General features: G+C 47.1%; 1 protein-coding gene across 1 annotated transcript in view; it reads left to right on the top strand.

The window, feature by feature from the left end:
• Nucleotides 1–2,558: 2,558 nt before the first annotated feature.
• Nucleotides 2,559–17,270, top strand: part of LOC149366464 (vitellogenin-3-like) — a 31,070-nt gene continuing 16,358 nt past the window's right edge. The window contains exons 1-13 of the mRNA XM_089559603.1: nucleotides 2,559–2,601; nucleotides 4,169–4,204; nucleotides 5,320–5,483; nucleotides 6,437–6,577; nucleotides 7,574–7,741; nucleotides 8,558–8,821; nucleotides 9,529–9,668; nucleotides 10,366–10,752; nucleotides 11,552–11,720; nucleotides 13,233–13,514; nucleotides 14,348–14,584; nucleotides 15,895–16,112; nucleotides 17,009–17,103. Coding sequence (XP_089415729.1) covers nucleotides 2,559–2,601; nucleotides 4,169–4,204; nucleotides 5,320–5,483; nucleotides 6,437–6,577; nucleotides 7,574–7,741; nucleotides 8,558–8,821; nucleotides 9,529–9,668; nucleotides 10,366–10,752; nucleotides 11,552–11,720; nucleotides 13,233–13,514; nucleotides 14,348–14,584; nucleotides 15,895–16,112; nucleotides 17,009–17,103 — 2,344 coding nt within the window. The remainder of the gene's footprint in view (nucleotides 2,602–4,168; nucleotides 4,205–5,319; nucleotides 5,484–6,436; nucleotides 6,578–7,573; nucleotides 7,742–8,557; nucleotides 8,822–9,528; nucleotides 9,669–10,365; nucleotides 10,753–11,551; nucleotides 11,721–13,232; nucleotides 13,515–14,347; nucleotides 14,585–15,894; nucleotides 16,113–17,008; nucleotides 17,104–17,270) is intronic.

The raw sequence follows: 17,270 nt of genomic DNA, 5'->3' as shown, positions 1-17,270 counted from the left end.
TACTAATAAATGCAATGCGGTTAGAATTCAAACCAACTGACCGAGTCACATCTAGTATCTTTGTTTTTAATAAAAGAGCAAAGCTTTTGTTTTATTTATATTTACATTTAGTACATGACATTAGCTCCATCAGAGAAGAAACAGAATTTCTCCATACGCTTTATGAATCAGTTTATGAGGACTATATTTACTAAGTAATACTTTTAACCAGCACGGCTAAACCTACATGCTTCTCGATAGTATTGACTCGAGGCAATGCTGATTTTTCGACTGTTCCTAGGTATTTTAATAAAACAGCCTGTGAGATCTGAGATGACCATTCTTAGGTTCCAGCAGGAATAGGCTAATTTCGAGGTGCTCAGGAAGATTTTGCAGCCATTTGTTTATGGAGAATCTAACGTACAAAGTTATGGGAAATGCTACTTTTTACGGTAGTATTTCTGACAACCTTTAAATGTAAGGAAACGACGGCACACACCTATAAAAGAGTCCGTACTTTGATAGACGCCACTGAATGTACTTGATGGTGGCTAAGATTTATGGTTCCTCTGGAGTAGACATAATGAGGTTTAGCATGATGTGTTTTTATTTATTATAGAGGCGTTCTATATAATGCCACACAGAGTGTTTAAAGGAATTCAACGCCAGTTGCCGGTATGTCTTCTTTAGCATAAAATTTTGCAAAGAGCGCCACAAGTTTCCACGGGAAATATGTGATACTATACATGTCGAGGTGAACATCGGCTAGTGGAAACATACGATTTCCGGTTTTAGTGTTTCTTCTCTTGTGTAAATGTGACAGTCTTGAGTTTCCTGTTAAAAGAAGATTGAATTGCTGCAAGAACTGAAGAAGGCCATGCCTAAAATAGTCCGTTTCTCTCAAAGCTAATAAAACACTGTCCATCGCATGTTGGAGAAACAGTTACAAAAACATCTTGTGATACTGCACATATAGAAGTGAAGTACGGTTGAGTTAAGTTTAACTTCATCTAAAAGGAAAGTGGCAGATATCTAACACAGTAGAACTTCTTGAAGACACTATACAACAACTAACAATAGACACTTGAAGATACTATATTATAATTATAATATATAATATATTTTTGGCCAGGCATGGCAGCTAGTGGCAGTGGCGGCCTGCTGTAGTGCCGGGGCACCACAGCACAAAAACAAAAAAAAAGCGGGCACGCTAAGAGAAGGCATTTCTGCTATGTGTGTCGTTGGTCATGATAGCAATGCTGTTCTTCCATGTTCGTTGCGTTACTTTCGAGCTGATGTTTTGGTATGGCATGCACCAGACACCTCATCTTCAACCCGTCCTTGCTTTGGGCGGCAAAGGTATACAAAAAAAAGGCAGGCTGATAGACGCTCATGCAAATGTAGCTGTAATGAAAAATTGTTAAAGGCGGTTGCCTTTTTTACTTGACTTTTCTTGCTTTTTCAGCTGCTCTGGGTGTCCGCTTAGTGCCTCGAAAATTGCACATAAAACAGTACTATCTGAGAAACATAGCTAGCTTTCAAAGCAAAGTATAGTGCACCACTGCCCTCTGTTCATGAGTGACATTCGCAAAGTGGGGTGACTTGTATCTGCTTTCGACGCGGTGATCAAATGTGCAGCGACATCTAAAAGATGCCTTTGAAAGGCCTTTGAAAGAACGGCATTCAGAGTTCCTTGATACTCGAAAAACACCAACGCCTGAGCTTAAGGAGAGTGTGGTTAAACTACTGTTTGCCGTCGTTTGCTTACATACCGCATTGCAGCGCCAGCTGCATTTAGATGATGGTGGAAGGTAGTTCTACCATTTAACGAGCGTTTTGCGTGGGCTAGATCATCCAAGAAGGTCGAAGCGTGCCCCAATATGGCACACCTTATACCCCTGGGGCCACTGTACCGAGCAAATACTGATTGCTTTCTGAACTTCCTACGAGGTTGGGCAAGCTCGCTGCCGTCAGGTCCCTGAACTTTTGACGGCCGCGGCATCACATCAGATGAGTTTCAATCATGGAAGAGCCTAACGGATAGCCAGGGCAAGCAATAGACTGCTGAAAAAGGGGTACGGTGTTCACATCAAACCGTAAACTCGGGCTTTCTTGGGGCCTCTTTCACGCTGGCCGATCGTAGTCAGGTAGCCGAAGGCATAGAGCACGTCGGCCTGCTTGGAAGCCCGCACGCGAAACGATGCTTATCTGCTGTGGCCGAAGCAAGGCAACTTCTCGAGCGGTCGCTCGCGTTGGCGATGATTACAGCCCGCGGCCAAGACTGCTGGCCTGTGCTGTGGCCAGCCCTGCACTCTCTCTTTTTTTCCGAAGAACCCTGCCGGCCCCTTGCCCGTGGTCCTTGCGATGTTTTTCTCGCCCCTCGCCTCTCCCGCTTGCGTTTTCTGCAAGGGCCAGCGACGCGCGATGCTTAGCCAGCGCTGGCTGGGCAGTACCCCGGGCGTACGCCATATAAGGGACCTCGAGACCTCTGTCAGGACAGGCCAGTCGGGCTCCGGGTATCGGCAGGTCCACGTACAGCACCGTCTTTCCCGGACCAGGGGAGTTCGTGCTTCGCCAACATGAGGGTCCTCGTAGCCCTCGGTTTGCTCGTCGCAGCTGTCGGTGAGTGAAGACGACTTCTCGGGACACCGAGCGCCTACGTGGACGATGTCCAGGATGCACCACAGTCGGACTTGGGATTTACGTTGCCGCGGACTTGGGATTTACGTTGCCGGCAGGAGCCATAGGCTCCTGCCGGAAAGACTGGAAGAGCAAATGGTATAAAGACTAAAGACTGACGAGATCGGAAATTAAGTAAACTTTTAGGAGGTGATGTTAGAAAATAAATGCGTTGCTGGAATCTTCGTTATGTGAGGCTAGCTGAAGAAGATCGCTCAGTTGTAAAGAGCTAACAAAAAAAGGAGAGATGTTGGTTTCCAGTTGTGAATTTAACCAGTCAAAAAGCGAACACCATTTCAAATGAGCTAACTAAACCGGCGTAATGTTATGGAAGGTATGAGGGGTTCCTAATTGGTGCATTTGAAAGTTAAAGAGGTTGAGCAAGGCCACCAAAACATCAAAAGCACTTAGGCTTGAAAACAAGGCAGGCCGTTCTCAGACAAAAGCAGCCATACCCGTCGATGACACTGGTGTACAACTTGTTCCTTAAATAGCGGCAGAAGCAGATGGGTATTATGTGCGACTGGAACGTAGCACACGTAGGCAGATAGGAGACCAGGCAGGACATCTGGCCGGAACAATTTTGAGCAATAGGGGATCGCTGAAACGATAATGACAAAACTTACTTTATCTCGTGTAATTTACCGCAACTGCACCGCGAAGAGAAGGTATTATGGACTAGGGTCAGCCGCTCTGTACTTTGAGCCTCTGTCGCGGAACCCATAGCTTCAGCATCTTTGCCACCCAAGCAGAGACTTGCTTCTGCAGAGACTTGCAGAAATCTTACTGCAAGTGTCAATGTTCCTAAACGCGCAGGCTGTGTAAGAGCAACGGAGGCAAAAACTGTGGCGAGTGCATATTTTGTCCGTGCGGATGTCTCGAAGCTCTCCTGTGCACTTCCATTTATAAGGCAGAGGCAGCGGTCGCATGAGACGCTATAAGGCGCGATAAGGGGGGTGAATATGCACGAGGATCTTCTTCAAGATACGGTACAAGAGCATGCTTTGAAGTTTGACGCTCAGGCAGCAGTGATATTTGCACCGCGACTATACCGAGATAAAGATATCCCGAAGTAGCAGCTTTTAGGGTTCAAACTACAAAACTAGAAGGGAAGCTCCGGTTCTAACATCGTGCGCTAATCAGGATTTCATTTTTTTCGGCATGTAATTGCACCAACATAGTTTGAGTCTTTGTCTTTGACGTGAGGGGGAATGCTTTGGTATAGTTTATTTTTTCGCTGTATATTTTTGTATTTTCTCAGCTTCGACTGCCGAGTGCAACGTGTTTACGGCTGCTAGCGCTACCTGGCGAGCATTTATACTTTTCAACATTGAATAAATTGCGGGTTAAGCATGTTTTATTGAAATAAAGAAAATAAAGCTAACTTAAAGAAAAGCTTCTGTCAGTATATTAAGACAGGTTGAGCGTTTTTTCTTCAGTCTTCTATGCTTTGGCGGAGCTAATGAAGATTGCGATGCACGCTAACATGTTGTTCTCTCTTTTCTTGCAGCTGCGTACGAATTGCCCCACACCCTGCCTAAGCTTGGTGAGTATTCTTTCTGTTAAGCTTGCCTGCATACAGCAGAAAGTGAAGCGAGATTGATGTATTTTTAATACTAAAACCTTATCACGAAGAGCCAGCAACCAAACAAGTTATGAATGAATAAGTTCATGAACAATCCGTTATAGTGGACGAAAAGTGCTTCGAAATGGTTAAGGTTTATTCAAGTACGATTTCATTTAAGTTTTGACCACAAAGTGCAAAGAAATGCACACGTCTTTGTTTTTTTCAAAATATAAGTGAACAAGGAAGCGGGAAAAAATTACTTTAGAAAATTGTTAATGAATTTTCACACAAGTCTGCAGTCCGCTTCGATTATTGAAAGCTAGATTATTGAAAGTTTTCTCGCGAGACCAGCGGCGACACCTTACCATTGCTCAAAGGTAATTCATGTTTGTTCTGTTGATTCCGGTGCCCGAAAAGAAAAGTTTCTAGGTACACACGAGATAGTATCAGTTTAAAGGCTTACAAGACTAAACTAGACACAACACTGTAATGCCACTTACGCTGAAAATGTACTTAAGATACCTCAACGTGAACCCCTGGCTTGCCGCTTCATTATTCTTGTAAATGAGCAAACACATAAATACCGGGTTTACCATACCGCACGCTGGCAAAATACTATATAACACTCGCTATGTACAGCCTTTGTCGAAAGTTTAGAGCCCAGGGGGTTTGCTTCTAAGCACTATTGTGGCGCTCCTGTAGAACTAATGGAAGTACTACGCATCGGAGGGAGCAGGACCAAAAATCTTCTTACCTTCAGGAGATTTGGGGACGCTGAGGACGCATTACGAGCAAAGCAATGTGGCCCAGAAGCAGACCCCTTGGGCTCTAAACTTTTTACAAAGGCTGTACACTTGTCTATGGGTGTACTTGCAATCTGGAATATATCCTGAATTATTTTACCGATGTTTTAAGGCATTCGTGCACGCTTCACATAGGTTTAGCTGTATGTCTGCTTAACCTGAAGGAGTCTCAACCTGACCATTTAAGAAGGTGTACGCATCCTAACCAGTTAATAGTTACGCTACACTGAACTCCCGAAAGCCGGGTGACGAGCGGCCCTCGCAGCGCTGACGTGCTTCTGTCCGGCGCAGTGTTCGAAACGGGTCAGGAATACACCTACAAGTACCGCACCGCCGTCTCCCTGAGCGTGCCGCACAAGGCGTCGCACGCTACCGGCGAGGAACTGTACGGCTACCTCAAAGTCACCGTCGTCGAGGCCGAGCCCACTGCGAAGACCGCCAAGCTCCTCGTGAGGGTAAGCAAGGCTTAACCCTCTCGCCTAACGTGACTCCCATTATTGGGGAGCTGAAGAGTAAAATGATAACCACCACAAGGCTCAATTTAATCCGTAGCATCTGTAGTGCTAAGAATTATACATGGACGGTATAGTCCTTATAATCCTTGTGATTAACAATGAGGAATAACGGCCATGTAGCTCGCCTTGGGGGTTGCCCTCCTGGACCGCTATAAGTAATGATTGGTTTGGTTTGGTTTATGGGGTTTAACGTCCCAAAGCGACTAAGGCTATGAGAGACGCCGTAGTGGAGGGCACCGGAAATTTCGACCACCTGGGGTTCTTCAACGTGCACTGACATCGCACAGTACACGGGCCTCTAGAATTTCTACTCCAAAGAAATTCAACCGCCGCAGCCGGGATCGAACCCGCGTCTTTCGGGTCAGAAGCCGAGCACCATAACCACTGAGTCACCGCGGCGGCTATAAGTAATGACTCTCTTTGTTTGTTTTGTATTCGAAACACATTTTATTCTCATTGTTTGCCACGGAAAGCGGTAGAGCAAGGCGATAGTGCTGGATTGGATTTGCCTGAGCCAATGAAGATCATAAAGAGAACAAAGGAGCCATACAATTAACAACACTATTGATACACTACCCTGGTTGTACTATGCTTCGTCATAGGAACAGGCTATATTAGGACTGGCATAAGGACAGGCTAAGGACAGGCGCTGTAATTTTTAACAACGTTGCCTTGATATATGTGATCTGGAACAACGAGAGAGCGAGACACACAAGAGCGTGACTCGAAAATACGGCGCTCCTTGACGAAATGCGAGCATTATTAGTACATAACACGGACAGGTCGTCCGCGCCCGGCTCACTGAGTTGGTTTCAAGTAGCAATCAGGTCACAGCAAAGCTCCGGGCCTCTACTCTGTGCATAAGTGAACATTATATCCCGCCCTCCGTGCAGCTCCTGAACGTAACCACTGCGGTGTACGACAAGGAGGTGCACGACCACACTGCACCAGTGCCCGGGCTCTACCACTCGCCCCTGGAGCACTACCTGCAGCACCTGGAGAAGCCGGTCGTCTTCGTGGTTGAGGACCTCAAGGTGAGATAAGGCCTCTCGGAGCGGGGATTTGGTTGCCGTAAGAGGCGGACCTAACGATTAAAGAGTGTTAGGTTTCAAATTAATGGATTTTTATTCATTTCTTTATAATGCATACCCGTGCATAAACTACAAAACTCCAAGTGTATGGTAAACATCAAGTAAAAATGCCGTCGAGAAACTTCAACGCTGGAATGACTTGACAGGAAGTGCAGTGAATTGTTGACGAAAGATATGGCGGTTTGTGTACGAACGCAGCCGTGGGAAATTACTGCAGGTAGACAGTAATCGTACATGATAGTCTTCCGATAATTCATTAAAACAATAGGCTTTCGAAAAAAAACAGCTGTAGTCGACGTGATGTTCCTATATTTAAGTGGATATTGTTTCAATCTTATTACAAACGCGCCGACTCAGAACTTAGTGCAGGGGGTTTCGTTAGATCTAACAGAGTGTAAGGAAAGGCGGCACAAAATATTAAGCAAAAATACATTTTCTTCAATGAATATGGCCATAAAATACCTCCATATACTTGAAACCTTCAGCGCTACCTAAACAGGCACATCAAAGTATCATGAAAGCACTCTCTCAGGCTATTTTTTGCTCTCCGAGCTTTAATTCCCAGCCCATATATGCGTAGGACTATCTGTTTTAAACTTTGCAATAACATAATTGGAGCCATCGGGTAGTAAGACATATCACTAGACATATCACTGCCATTTTAGCAAACAACGACGAATCAGAAAGAGCGCTCTCTAACACTGCAACAGGTAAAGCTTTAGAGGTTTACATAGATACTAAGCTGTTCGCTAGAAAGGCAGGAAAATAATCATATGCGCAGGGAAATCCTGCCTCAGTAAATAGCTGAAGTCTTTGCATTCGCCTGTTTCATCGTGATTACGTGAAATGCGCACTGAAGGCTTCTTGGTGAACGGGCAGAAAGTGCCCTGCGCCCTGATTCGAATAGCTGTTTATAAAAATTTTGCTGCATCTACACAGGTGGTGCGCCTGGAGGTACCCGTCGACGTTCCCGAGCCCGTGGTGAATCTGTACCGTGGCGTGGCCACCGTGCTGTCATTCAGCGAGCCGCTCAGCCACCCCGTTCCTTTCAGCAAGGTGACGCCCGTCACCCCTGAGGACGAAGTCGTTGTGTACAAGGTCTTCGAGGTGAGCCGCTGCTGAGCTTCTTAATCGCCACAGTACAAACCCTGAACGAATTTTCGTGCCCATATAGCAGCCTTTCAAGGCCGCCTTAGGTGCTAAGTACCGAAAGCATGCCGTAGGCCGTACATTACTGAAAGCAAGAATTTGAGGCTTGCTCCTGCTTTTTATAGCTTGTGCATATGACAGCGGGAAACTTGACTTGATTGCAGCAAAATGGATGGGTGCAAATCAAATAAGTATTATAATCATGCCGGTTCACTGACGGCCCTATGCATTATATGCAATGGCCTGAGGAGAGGATTAACTCTACACAATAGCAACGCATTCTTTTGAATAGTATCTGTGCTGTAGAGTTAGTTTCAAGTTAGTTCGACATGTTCTATGTGTCCTTTACCTTGTAAGTCACTAGACTGCAAAAAGTTCCGTTGTCCAAGATATTCCTCTCAAAAGTCGCGATATCTGTTACGCTGTTTGAAATGGCCGCGTCTTTCAGCCCTGAGCACGCACATGTAATTGCAAAGCAAAATCAAAATGGGTGCTCGTAAAATAGAAGTACTCTGTGGGACGAAATTCGCCAGGACACACGACAAGCGATTTTGGCTAATAGGTGCCACGTTTGTAACGATCACCTGCCATCACTAGCACACATCACAGCACGTGAGTCCGACATTCACCTCGGCAAGTGTGGTATCGAGCCAGCGTGTAAACCAAAAGTTGTCAGCTTCACCTCCTAATGACGCGTCCTGGAGACTTCTGTCCTAAGCAGTACATGCCACGGGTAGTTCAATGACATCCATTTGTCCCCGTCCTTGCTTTTAGCACGACCTGGTCGGCAACTGCGAGACCACGTACCACCTGCTCTCCGACGTGCACGAGCCAACTGTGCTGAACCTGACCAAGACCAAGAACTACCACAAGTGTCTGGGCCACACCGCCGTGTTCCACCACGCCGACTACGATTACCAGGGATGCCCGCAGACCTGCCCCGTCCACAAGCCCGTCCAGGTCCTCGAAAACGTCGAGCCCGAGTACACTCACTACGTGGACCCCTATGGCGCTGGATGCCCGAAGGAGACCTTCGAGGTGAGTTTCATCTAGAGAATTCAATGTCTTTTAACGCCATTTTCAAAAGCGCGAACACTAAGATGTGATGATCATCTGGCCGGCGTCCTAATTCTATCTTGAAGTAAGCTGGTAAGAAACGCGGAGGCTAACGAAAAAGGGTTCAGCTTAAGTTGAAGACAACGCAGCGAGCTAGCGAAAGAAAAATGATAAGTGTAACGTTACGAGACCGGAAGCGGGCAGAGTTGGTCAGGCAACAAAAGCGTCTTAATGACATATTAGTAGAAACCAAGAGGAAGAAATAAGCTTGGACAGCGCATGTAATACGAAGTCATGATAACCGCTGGTCCTTAAGTGTAACGGAGTGATTCCAAGAGAAAGCAAGCGTAGCAGGGGGCGACAGAAAGCTACCTGGGCAGATGAGATTAAGAAGTTTTCGGGGATACGGTGACCGGCGCTGGCACCTTTATCCCTGCAGTGGGTGTAGTAAGGCTGATCATGATGATGATACTGGCATCATCACCCGGTCTAGAGTTTGCTGTCGGCGAAATTGTAAACAGCTAGAAGGTATAAAACAAAGGAAAAGTATTGTGCTATTACACTTAGAGCGATGAAACGCAGTAACCCCGTAGCAGAGATGCTCTCTGCCTTGCTGTTCATTCTGGTCTGAGGCCAGAAAGTCGTCTTGCACCTAACATGCGTGCTTTTCTTTCCGTTGGGCCCTGCAGAAGAACGACCTGGGTGACACTTTCCTCACCGTGAGGTACAACGTCAGCCTCTATGGAGAATATGGTCTGCTGGAGGGTGTGCACGCTGTTGACAAGAAGGTGCTCGTCTCTGGAAAGCAGCAGCTGGTCGCCACCTCTGTGTGAGTAAAATAACCCTAAACAGATCATGTCGGTAAACTATAACAGGGTTAACTGTTAGTTTGCCTGAAATGCCAATTAAATGCAGACTGATTCTTAAGCATGTTAATTAATATTGAGAGCATCTTCAGCCTACAGGTTTCCACGAGGCATACACTGCACTCTATACTACGCTAGTAACGAATTCCGAAAGAAAAGGTTCTTCACCTTTTAGCCAACATGGTTGGTAATTATTAAACAGCTTTCATTGCGTTCCCCAAGCGAGGCTGATTGTTGACATTATTCCCAAATTTTGGTACAGAAAAGTACGGATTTCTATTCGTGTTTAAAGTACTATTGATTCGCTGTTAGCTCTATAAGATGGCGCTGCTAAAACTCACAGCAGCCCCCAGCACCACAGCTAGTTGGCCCAATATTGGAAATGTACTGGTAAAGGCCGCTCCCACACAGGACCAGGGTGACATCAGCCATTTCCAATTTTGGGCCAGTTATCAGTGCTGCTTGGGGCCTTCAATTCGTCGGGACGAAATCACGACCCTAAAATACATATTACCCTATAAAGACTATTTCGAAGTGACGTGGAAAACTTTGGAAAGGAAAGTGGGAGCAGAAGGATCAAATGGATGCTTCATAATATATAGATTTGCGGGAAGTTTCATGAATGCCCATCTTCTCTTTTCTTCTGCGGCATGTCACCAGCCTGCACCTGGAGTACCTGTTCAAGAAGCCTGCAACCAGCGTCTCGGAGGAGACCGTTCTGCCCGTCAAGACCTACACCAACCTCACCTACGCCTACCCCAAGCAGCACTACGTGGCTCACGGACCCGCCCTTGAGCTGGAGCACCTGAGCCTGTACGGCCCCGTTGACCGCAAGGAGGCCAGGGTTGCCGTGCGTGTCCTGGTTTCCAGGCTGGCTGAACTGGTCGCCCTCGACGACCTGGAGGTGAAGGACGACTATGCCGACCTGATCGTCCAGCTTCTGACCGTGGTCAATGCTCTCACTGAAGAAGACCACCTGGAGCTCCTCAAGACCGTGGTGCCCCTTGAGAAGGTCCACCAGGTCAGCGAGAAGGAGTACCTGGAAAGGTCAGTGCCAACTAGGGAACTGAAAACTGGACAGTTACATTCAACGAAACTGCTTCACTTTTCTCTACTGTAACGTTTTCTCTACTACCCGATAAAAAGGAACTAATAGTCCTTCCACAAAACATGGTACTTACAGACAGTAGTGGCAAATTCTTATACCTCTGTATTCACACCGATTAGTTTTTCTAAATGCATTCATTTTTACTATCCGGGATGTCAAAGTAGTAGTGGACCCAAAAGAAGGCCTCGACCGTAGAAGCGTCACCGCCTGGCCCACAGCGAAGCGCGAAGGGGCTAGAAGTCAGAATTGTAAAATGGCAGCTCATGCAAAAGTAAAAGAAGCAGGAAATTAGGTGAATCAGACAATTAATTGAAGAAAATTAAAGATACTCCTTCACTATAGGAAGGTAAACACTGAAGGCAAATGTGCCATTACTACGGGAAGCATGATAACTTGCCTCCAAGCGGCCCTCAGCTGTGTGATTTGGGAAGGATCTGGCTACGATGAAATTAGAGGAACTCATTTATTTCTGACCTTTACCCTGGAGGAGTCGCACAAACTTAAAGCAAGAGCCTTACTGTACAACGTTTCTAACACAGAGGTTTCACATTCATGAATACCCCAAACTTGAATACCCCAATACCCATTCATGAATACCCGAAACTAAAGATCACTTATGAAATTAGTGCATGTACTGCTAATCTTGTTAGGCAGAGCTCCTTGAATTAGTGTCAGTGGCCGTATTCTAGATGAACATGGCGAATGCTAATTGAATGTACTGAATTCCTCCCGTTACAGGAAGCTTTTCCTGGACGCCCTCAGCTTGGGTGGCACCGAGACCACTGCCAAGACTGTCCTGAAGCTGCTTGAGAGAGACAGGCTGACGCTTGTGGAATCCGTGCACGTGCTCACCACTCTCCAGACCTCGCTTGTGAAGCCCACTCCCTACGTTCTCGACAAGCTTTTGGTAAGCGAGCTGCCCTGAGGTAGATTTTGCCGACTCTTGTCTGCTCCCTAAGAGTCTAAGAGTCTAAGACTCTAAGAGTCATGATTTCCTGGTATTCGTATGAGAAATCGCAGTTAGCTTCGTCACCACACACACACACACACACACACACACACACACACACACACACACACACACACACACACACACACACACACACACACACACACACACACACACACACACACACACACACAAAATCCCTAACTTGCGTTGTCCATCGATTCAGTCTGACGTCAGGTAGGAGGCGTCGAAAATCTACCAAAGAAGGAACTACTGCTGCCTACTCTAGTGGTAATAAAAGGCGGTCAAATAAGGCTTAGCTTCATTCAGGCTTACTGTTGTTATAAGTTGATGGGGTTGAGCTGCACAAAACAGGAACGCACAAGCGAGGCAGTAAAGAAAGGAGGCATATAATGCAACCTGGTTGCCGCACTAGTGATCTATCGAAATGCAAGGCAGGAATTTTAGCACCGGCATTATTTCAGTTTGTGAGTCAGCAACATTCATAGGTCAGGCTCAGTCATCTGTAATTGCCTCGATAAGTCATTTAGGAGACGGACAGAAATCCAACACGCTCTAGATGCACTTACATTGTCGGTTTATGCACAAGGAAATGAATGACAAGTACTTCCTGCTGTTGAACAAGTAAAAATATTTGTCAGGCGCATTTCTCCAGGCGACAAGGAAAAAAATCAGCCGCCTCTGGGGTAGCGATCGAATATTGAGTGTTAGCGCTCTTAACATAGTTCGCTGGTTCTAATCCCTGCCGCGAGCTAGACTCTAAATTAAGTAGTAAGTTTATGCCGCAGGAAATGCGAAATCATATGCCTTCACCCCGAACATCTGCTACAAACGATTGAGGCGCAATGTTCATATGAAGATCCGTAAAGACGTGGAATTGGGGGTACATATGCCGCCGGTTCGAATCCCTGCCACGAGCTACGCTCTAACCTAACTAATAAGTTCATGCTGTACAAAACGCTGAATCGTATGACACTATCCTGAACATTCTTGACCAAAAGGTGGCCCGCAAAGAATGAACGAATGTCACAACTACGTGGCCGACTTTGACGCCTGCCAGGCAGAGAGGTATATACAGGATCCACGTAGTTTAGCGTCGAGTAGTGGTGCCCAGGCCTCATGCTGGTGCCTATTATAATTTCCATTATAACCACAACTGATACCATGGCAACAACTAGATTACGATTTGCATTATAACGAATAACGCTGAGACTCGGAACGCGAGAAGTAGAGCTTAACGCTCTAATACGCTGTCATTACTATGGAGGCCGCCATCTTAGATTTTATCCGTGGAATCAGCTTAACTCGGAGGCTCGAAACGCGACCAGTAGAGCCAAGGCTCTAAAACTTTCTTCATGCTTACCGCTCCACGTTCGGATACATGCCTTGGCGAGATATGCACGTGTTTGCCTTGTTTTACACTGGGAACCTTCGCTGTCCACATTGCAGGAGCTTTGCGTGAGCGAGAGGTTCGCCGAGAAGCGCCTGCTCTTCTCCTCTTCCTGCCTGGCCCTCGCCAAGGTCGTCAGCAAGCACTGCACCGCCCACGTCGTCCTGCCGACCACCACCGAGTTCAAGAAGAACGCCATGCTGAAGAACATCAAGAAGATCCGCTCCCACCACCAGTACTCTGAGGAGGTGGTTGATGAAGAGGTCCCTGAGCACAAGGAGCTGCCCCAGTATGACACCAACTATTCCTGCACCCTGGAGGACTACGAGAAGTACGTCAAGGTAAGAAGCAGCGAATGTAATTTTCCCGCGCTCAGATCGAGTGTCAAGCCTAGATTTACCCTCTTGAACTGCTGCATTGCGACATACAGAATTCTGAATGATTCTAGTTCGCAAGAATTTCCTGTTCAAGCTTCTTTCTTACGCAAAAAAATTGACTAAAAAGGTCTTTGGGTGGCCTTTGCGGAAGCCAGTTCACTAGTTAGGCAAACTGGAGAGAGAACTAGTTTTCAACCTATAGAATGAGGCTTATCAATGCTCTGAAGAGTGCTATCTCTTCGCACTAAGCCAGTTTAAACAGAGAAGGAAAAATCAGAGCTTTTAGTTTCGGTTTATTGCTGCTTGTTTGCATGAAATTGGTTTATTAGTTTTTTGGGGTTTAATGCCTCAAAGGAACTCAGGCTAAGTTTATATGTAATGTTCATACTAGAGCGTTTCCTGGTCACTGATTAATGCCTTCACTAAGTGTTCAAGCGCTTTGCGAATGCTTGCATCACTGGCGTTTGTATGAAAATTATCCTATGTGCGGAATCGGGTTAGGTAAATTTCGTTATATTTCCTCAGAAGTCACACAGTCTGTAAACCAATTTTAGCACAAAACAGAAATAAATGAAACAATGCCTGGGATGCTTAGACAAGTTCTCATTGTTGCTTTTCCCGCCCAAGCAGCACACGTAATTGACACAATATTGAAAATATATTGGCAAAAACCTGTCCTACAATAGACCCTAGTGAGTCCATTCATTTCCAATAATGGGCCAATTCCTGTGTTCCTTTTGGCAGAGCGGTTCCTTCAGTTTTCACAACGGTGTGCTTGCGACATTTCCATCTTTCAGGCCGTCGTTGAGAAGTTCGAACAGGCCAAGGAGTTCCACGTGGTGACCGTCCTGCAGCACACTCTCAGCCACCTCCGCCACCCGCTTGCTCTTAAGGCCCTGCTTCCGCTGGTCCTCGGCAAGCACCCGCTCTGCAAGCTGACCCTGGACACCGAGGACGAGTCTGAGGCCTGCCAGTACCTGCGTCTGGTCGCGCTGCATTCTCTCAAGCACACTGTGCTCCGCTATCCCGAAGTTGTGAGTCGCGATTTTTATTGCGTAAGCAATAGTTCCCCAGGTTTCGAGCCGTCGCGTAGCTCCCGGCGGTGGTCACGGTTGACCTTTAGCCGCAGCGAGGTCAAACAGATGGAGCCCTGTTGCCATAGCAACCGTTCCAGCCACGCTCCAGCAGGCTCCACGCTGCTTACGCAACATGCCCGGTTTACCCAGAGATAAACCTCAGCTAATTTTTTTTTTTTGGGGGGGGGAGGGGGCAGCACTGGGCCGCAGTAGTGAAGTGGGAACTCTTCAGCAGTATGTTCATGCAAATAGAAAAAAAGACTGACTAACACAGGACCCTGACTAGCACTATTGCCAACTGCGATGCTAGAGTGCACCTTGGCTGGGGCATTTAGGCGCAAAGGCCAAAAGTTGAGACGAACGTAGAAGATACAAAGGCTGACAGGGTGCTTGCCTACAGGTATATCGCAATGTACAGTCTTGGTCACAAGTCTTAAGGCCAAAGGCTTTTCGCTTCAGCCCCATAATAGAGCCATTACGGCACTATTAAAGACTGAAGAACCTTGAAATGCTAGCAGAAGGTTTCTTCTGGGTATAGAGACCCTATCTGCTTGACTTGTGTTTTCAATGATCCGCTACACGGAGCATTCTAGCGCCCTTATGACTTTATGACTTTTGACCAAGGCTGTACATTGGCGCGCTTTATTAGCCTGTTCTGAAAGGATGAATCCCGCCTTTGAAAAGCACGAACACGCATCGGGTGATATTGGACAGCGTACTTCGGCTAAGACCGTGCACCATTCTCGACAGATTCCTAACTGTGGCCAAGGCAGTGAAAATATAGGGGAGATAAAAAGAGAATCGCTACTTACCCCGAGGACAGCCAGAGTAATAACAGGGGAAAGCTTGCAGGTATGAAGTTGTTCATCGGGAATATCGTGTATGAGCTGCTCTTCAAGCTTTGCGTATTTGAATTAAGTGAACTCTCCCTGTACACATGTAAAGCCTACAGCGCGGTCCGTGCTGATGCTTCCAAGTTCGTTGCTTCCTTTTCTAGAATAATCAAATACGTTTTGTATCGAGGTCACCTCATGTTTCATGTGACAAAAGTTTCCTAAGGGTTTTGGGGAGGTGTATGTAGACTAGACACGAGTGTTCACTAAAAATGGGCGCACCAGACTTGAAGAGCAAAGACTGGGGAAGTACGAGAAGCGGTATACCCGACTTAAGTCAGTTGCTTTGATGACAAGGAAGCTTTGCACTTATGGCTCTGTAGTCGGCGTACACTCTTTTCACTCACGTGGTCGGCGTGTGGTTTCCATACGCAGGTTCAGCCCGTGCTTCAGGCCCTCTACTTCGACAAGGACGAGGACTACGAGCTGCGTTCCCTTGCCCTGCCCCTCCTGCTCCTGACTCAGCCGCCCGAACCCGTGCTTGCGCGCGTCGTGCTCGACCTGCCCCGTGAGAAGAACGTCCAGGTGGCTTCCTTCACCTACCACACCCTGCTCGCCTTCGCCAACCACACCCTGCCTTGCTACAGGCCGACGTGAGTGGCGCTTTGGGAGCGCATGTTGATGATTGCATTGGTAGAATCATCAATATCATCAGCATGACTACTCCCCCAGCGGGACAAACACCTAACCCACTGACTTCCAATTAACCCTGTACTGCGCCCCTTGCGGCAACTTTGGCCCCTTAACTTTGCAATCCCGTCGCGGTGGCTCAGGCGCTCGCCTGCTGACCCGAAAAACGCGGGTTCGATCCCGGCCGCGGCGGCTGATGGAAGCGAAATTCTAGAGGCTGGTGTGCTGTGCGTTGTCAGTGCACGGTAAAGAACCCCAGGTGGTCGAAATTCTTGGAGCCCTTCACTACGGCGTCCCTCATAGCCTGAGTCGCTTTGGGATGTTAAACCCTAAAAAACCAAACTTTGCAATCTGATCCACATAACTGCCTCGGTGATGTTTCGAGATGCATTTAGCTTCCATTGAATTGCAGTCGATTACCCGTTTAAGAACCATCGGTTATCCTCGCTGCATTTAACGATCTGGTTGTCTTTGTTCCAGCTAGCACATCATTAGGTTGCTCTTATGCTAGCATCGAAAGGGCTAATATATTTGCTTGAAAGAAAGTATTTGGACAGATGTGGCTTCGTCATAAACAGAGGCGTTGTCTTGAGCAAGCCGACAGCGCTTCTCGTGTACGAATGCGAAACTTCGACGACCCTCTGCTCGAACTTGCGGCCTGCTGCAGACTAGACGAGCGCCTCCTCATATCTCCATGTATATCTGCTGGCGTATAAAGACTTCTTACGTGGTAGAGTGAGATGAAATAGCTGCAAACGTCCTAACACCAACCAGTATAGAACGTTGTTGAGCAGTTTGTTTCTGCCCAGTAAGCGTTAGGTCACAGCTGACGCAGAGAAATGCAATTCATTTCTTGCAGCGCTTACAGCCTGAAGAGGTTGCTGCCTGCTGTCACGCCCAAGAAGTACGGCTTGTTCCAGCACTCCAGGTTCCACTACCTGACCGCCTACACTGGTAAGTCCTGTGGCTGACGCTGACAGTCTCTCACGGCACGTTTTTGTGTTTATGCTGAGTTTTGTGCTTGTGTTATGCTCAGTGGTTAGGACGCTAGACTACTGAGCCAGAGTTCCAGAGAGAGGCGAAACGTAAAAGGGCGCCCATGCGCTTTGCGATGCGAGTGC

The sequence above is a fragment of the Amblyomma mixtum genome, chromosome 1 (assembly GCF_055824585.1).
Source record: "Amblyomma mixtum isolate Tamu chromosome 1, ASM5582458v1, whole genome shotgun sequence".
NCBI lineage: Eukaryota > Metazoa > Arthropoda > Arachnida > Ixodida > Ixodidae > Amblyomma > Amblyomma mixtum.
This window is presented reverse-complemented; position numbering and strand designations above follow the sequence as displayed.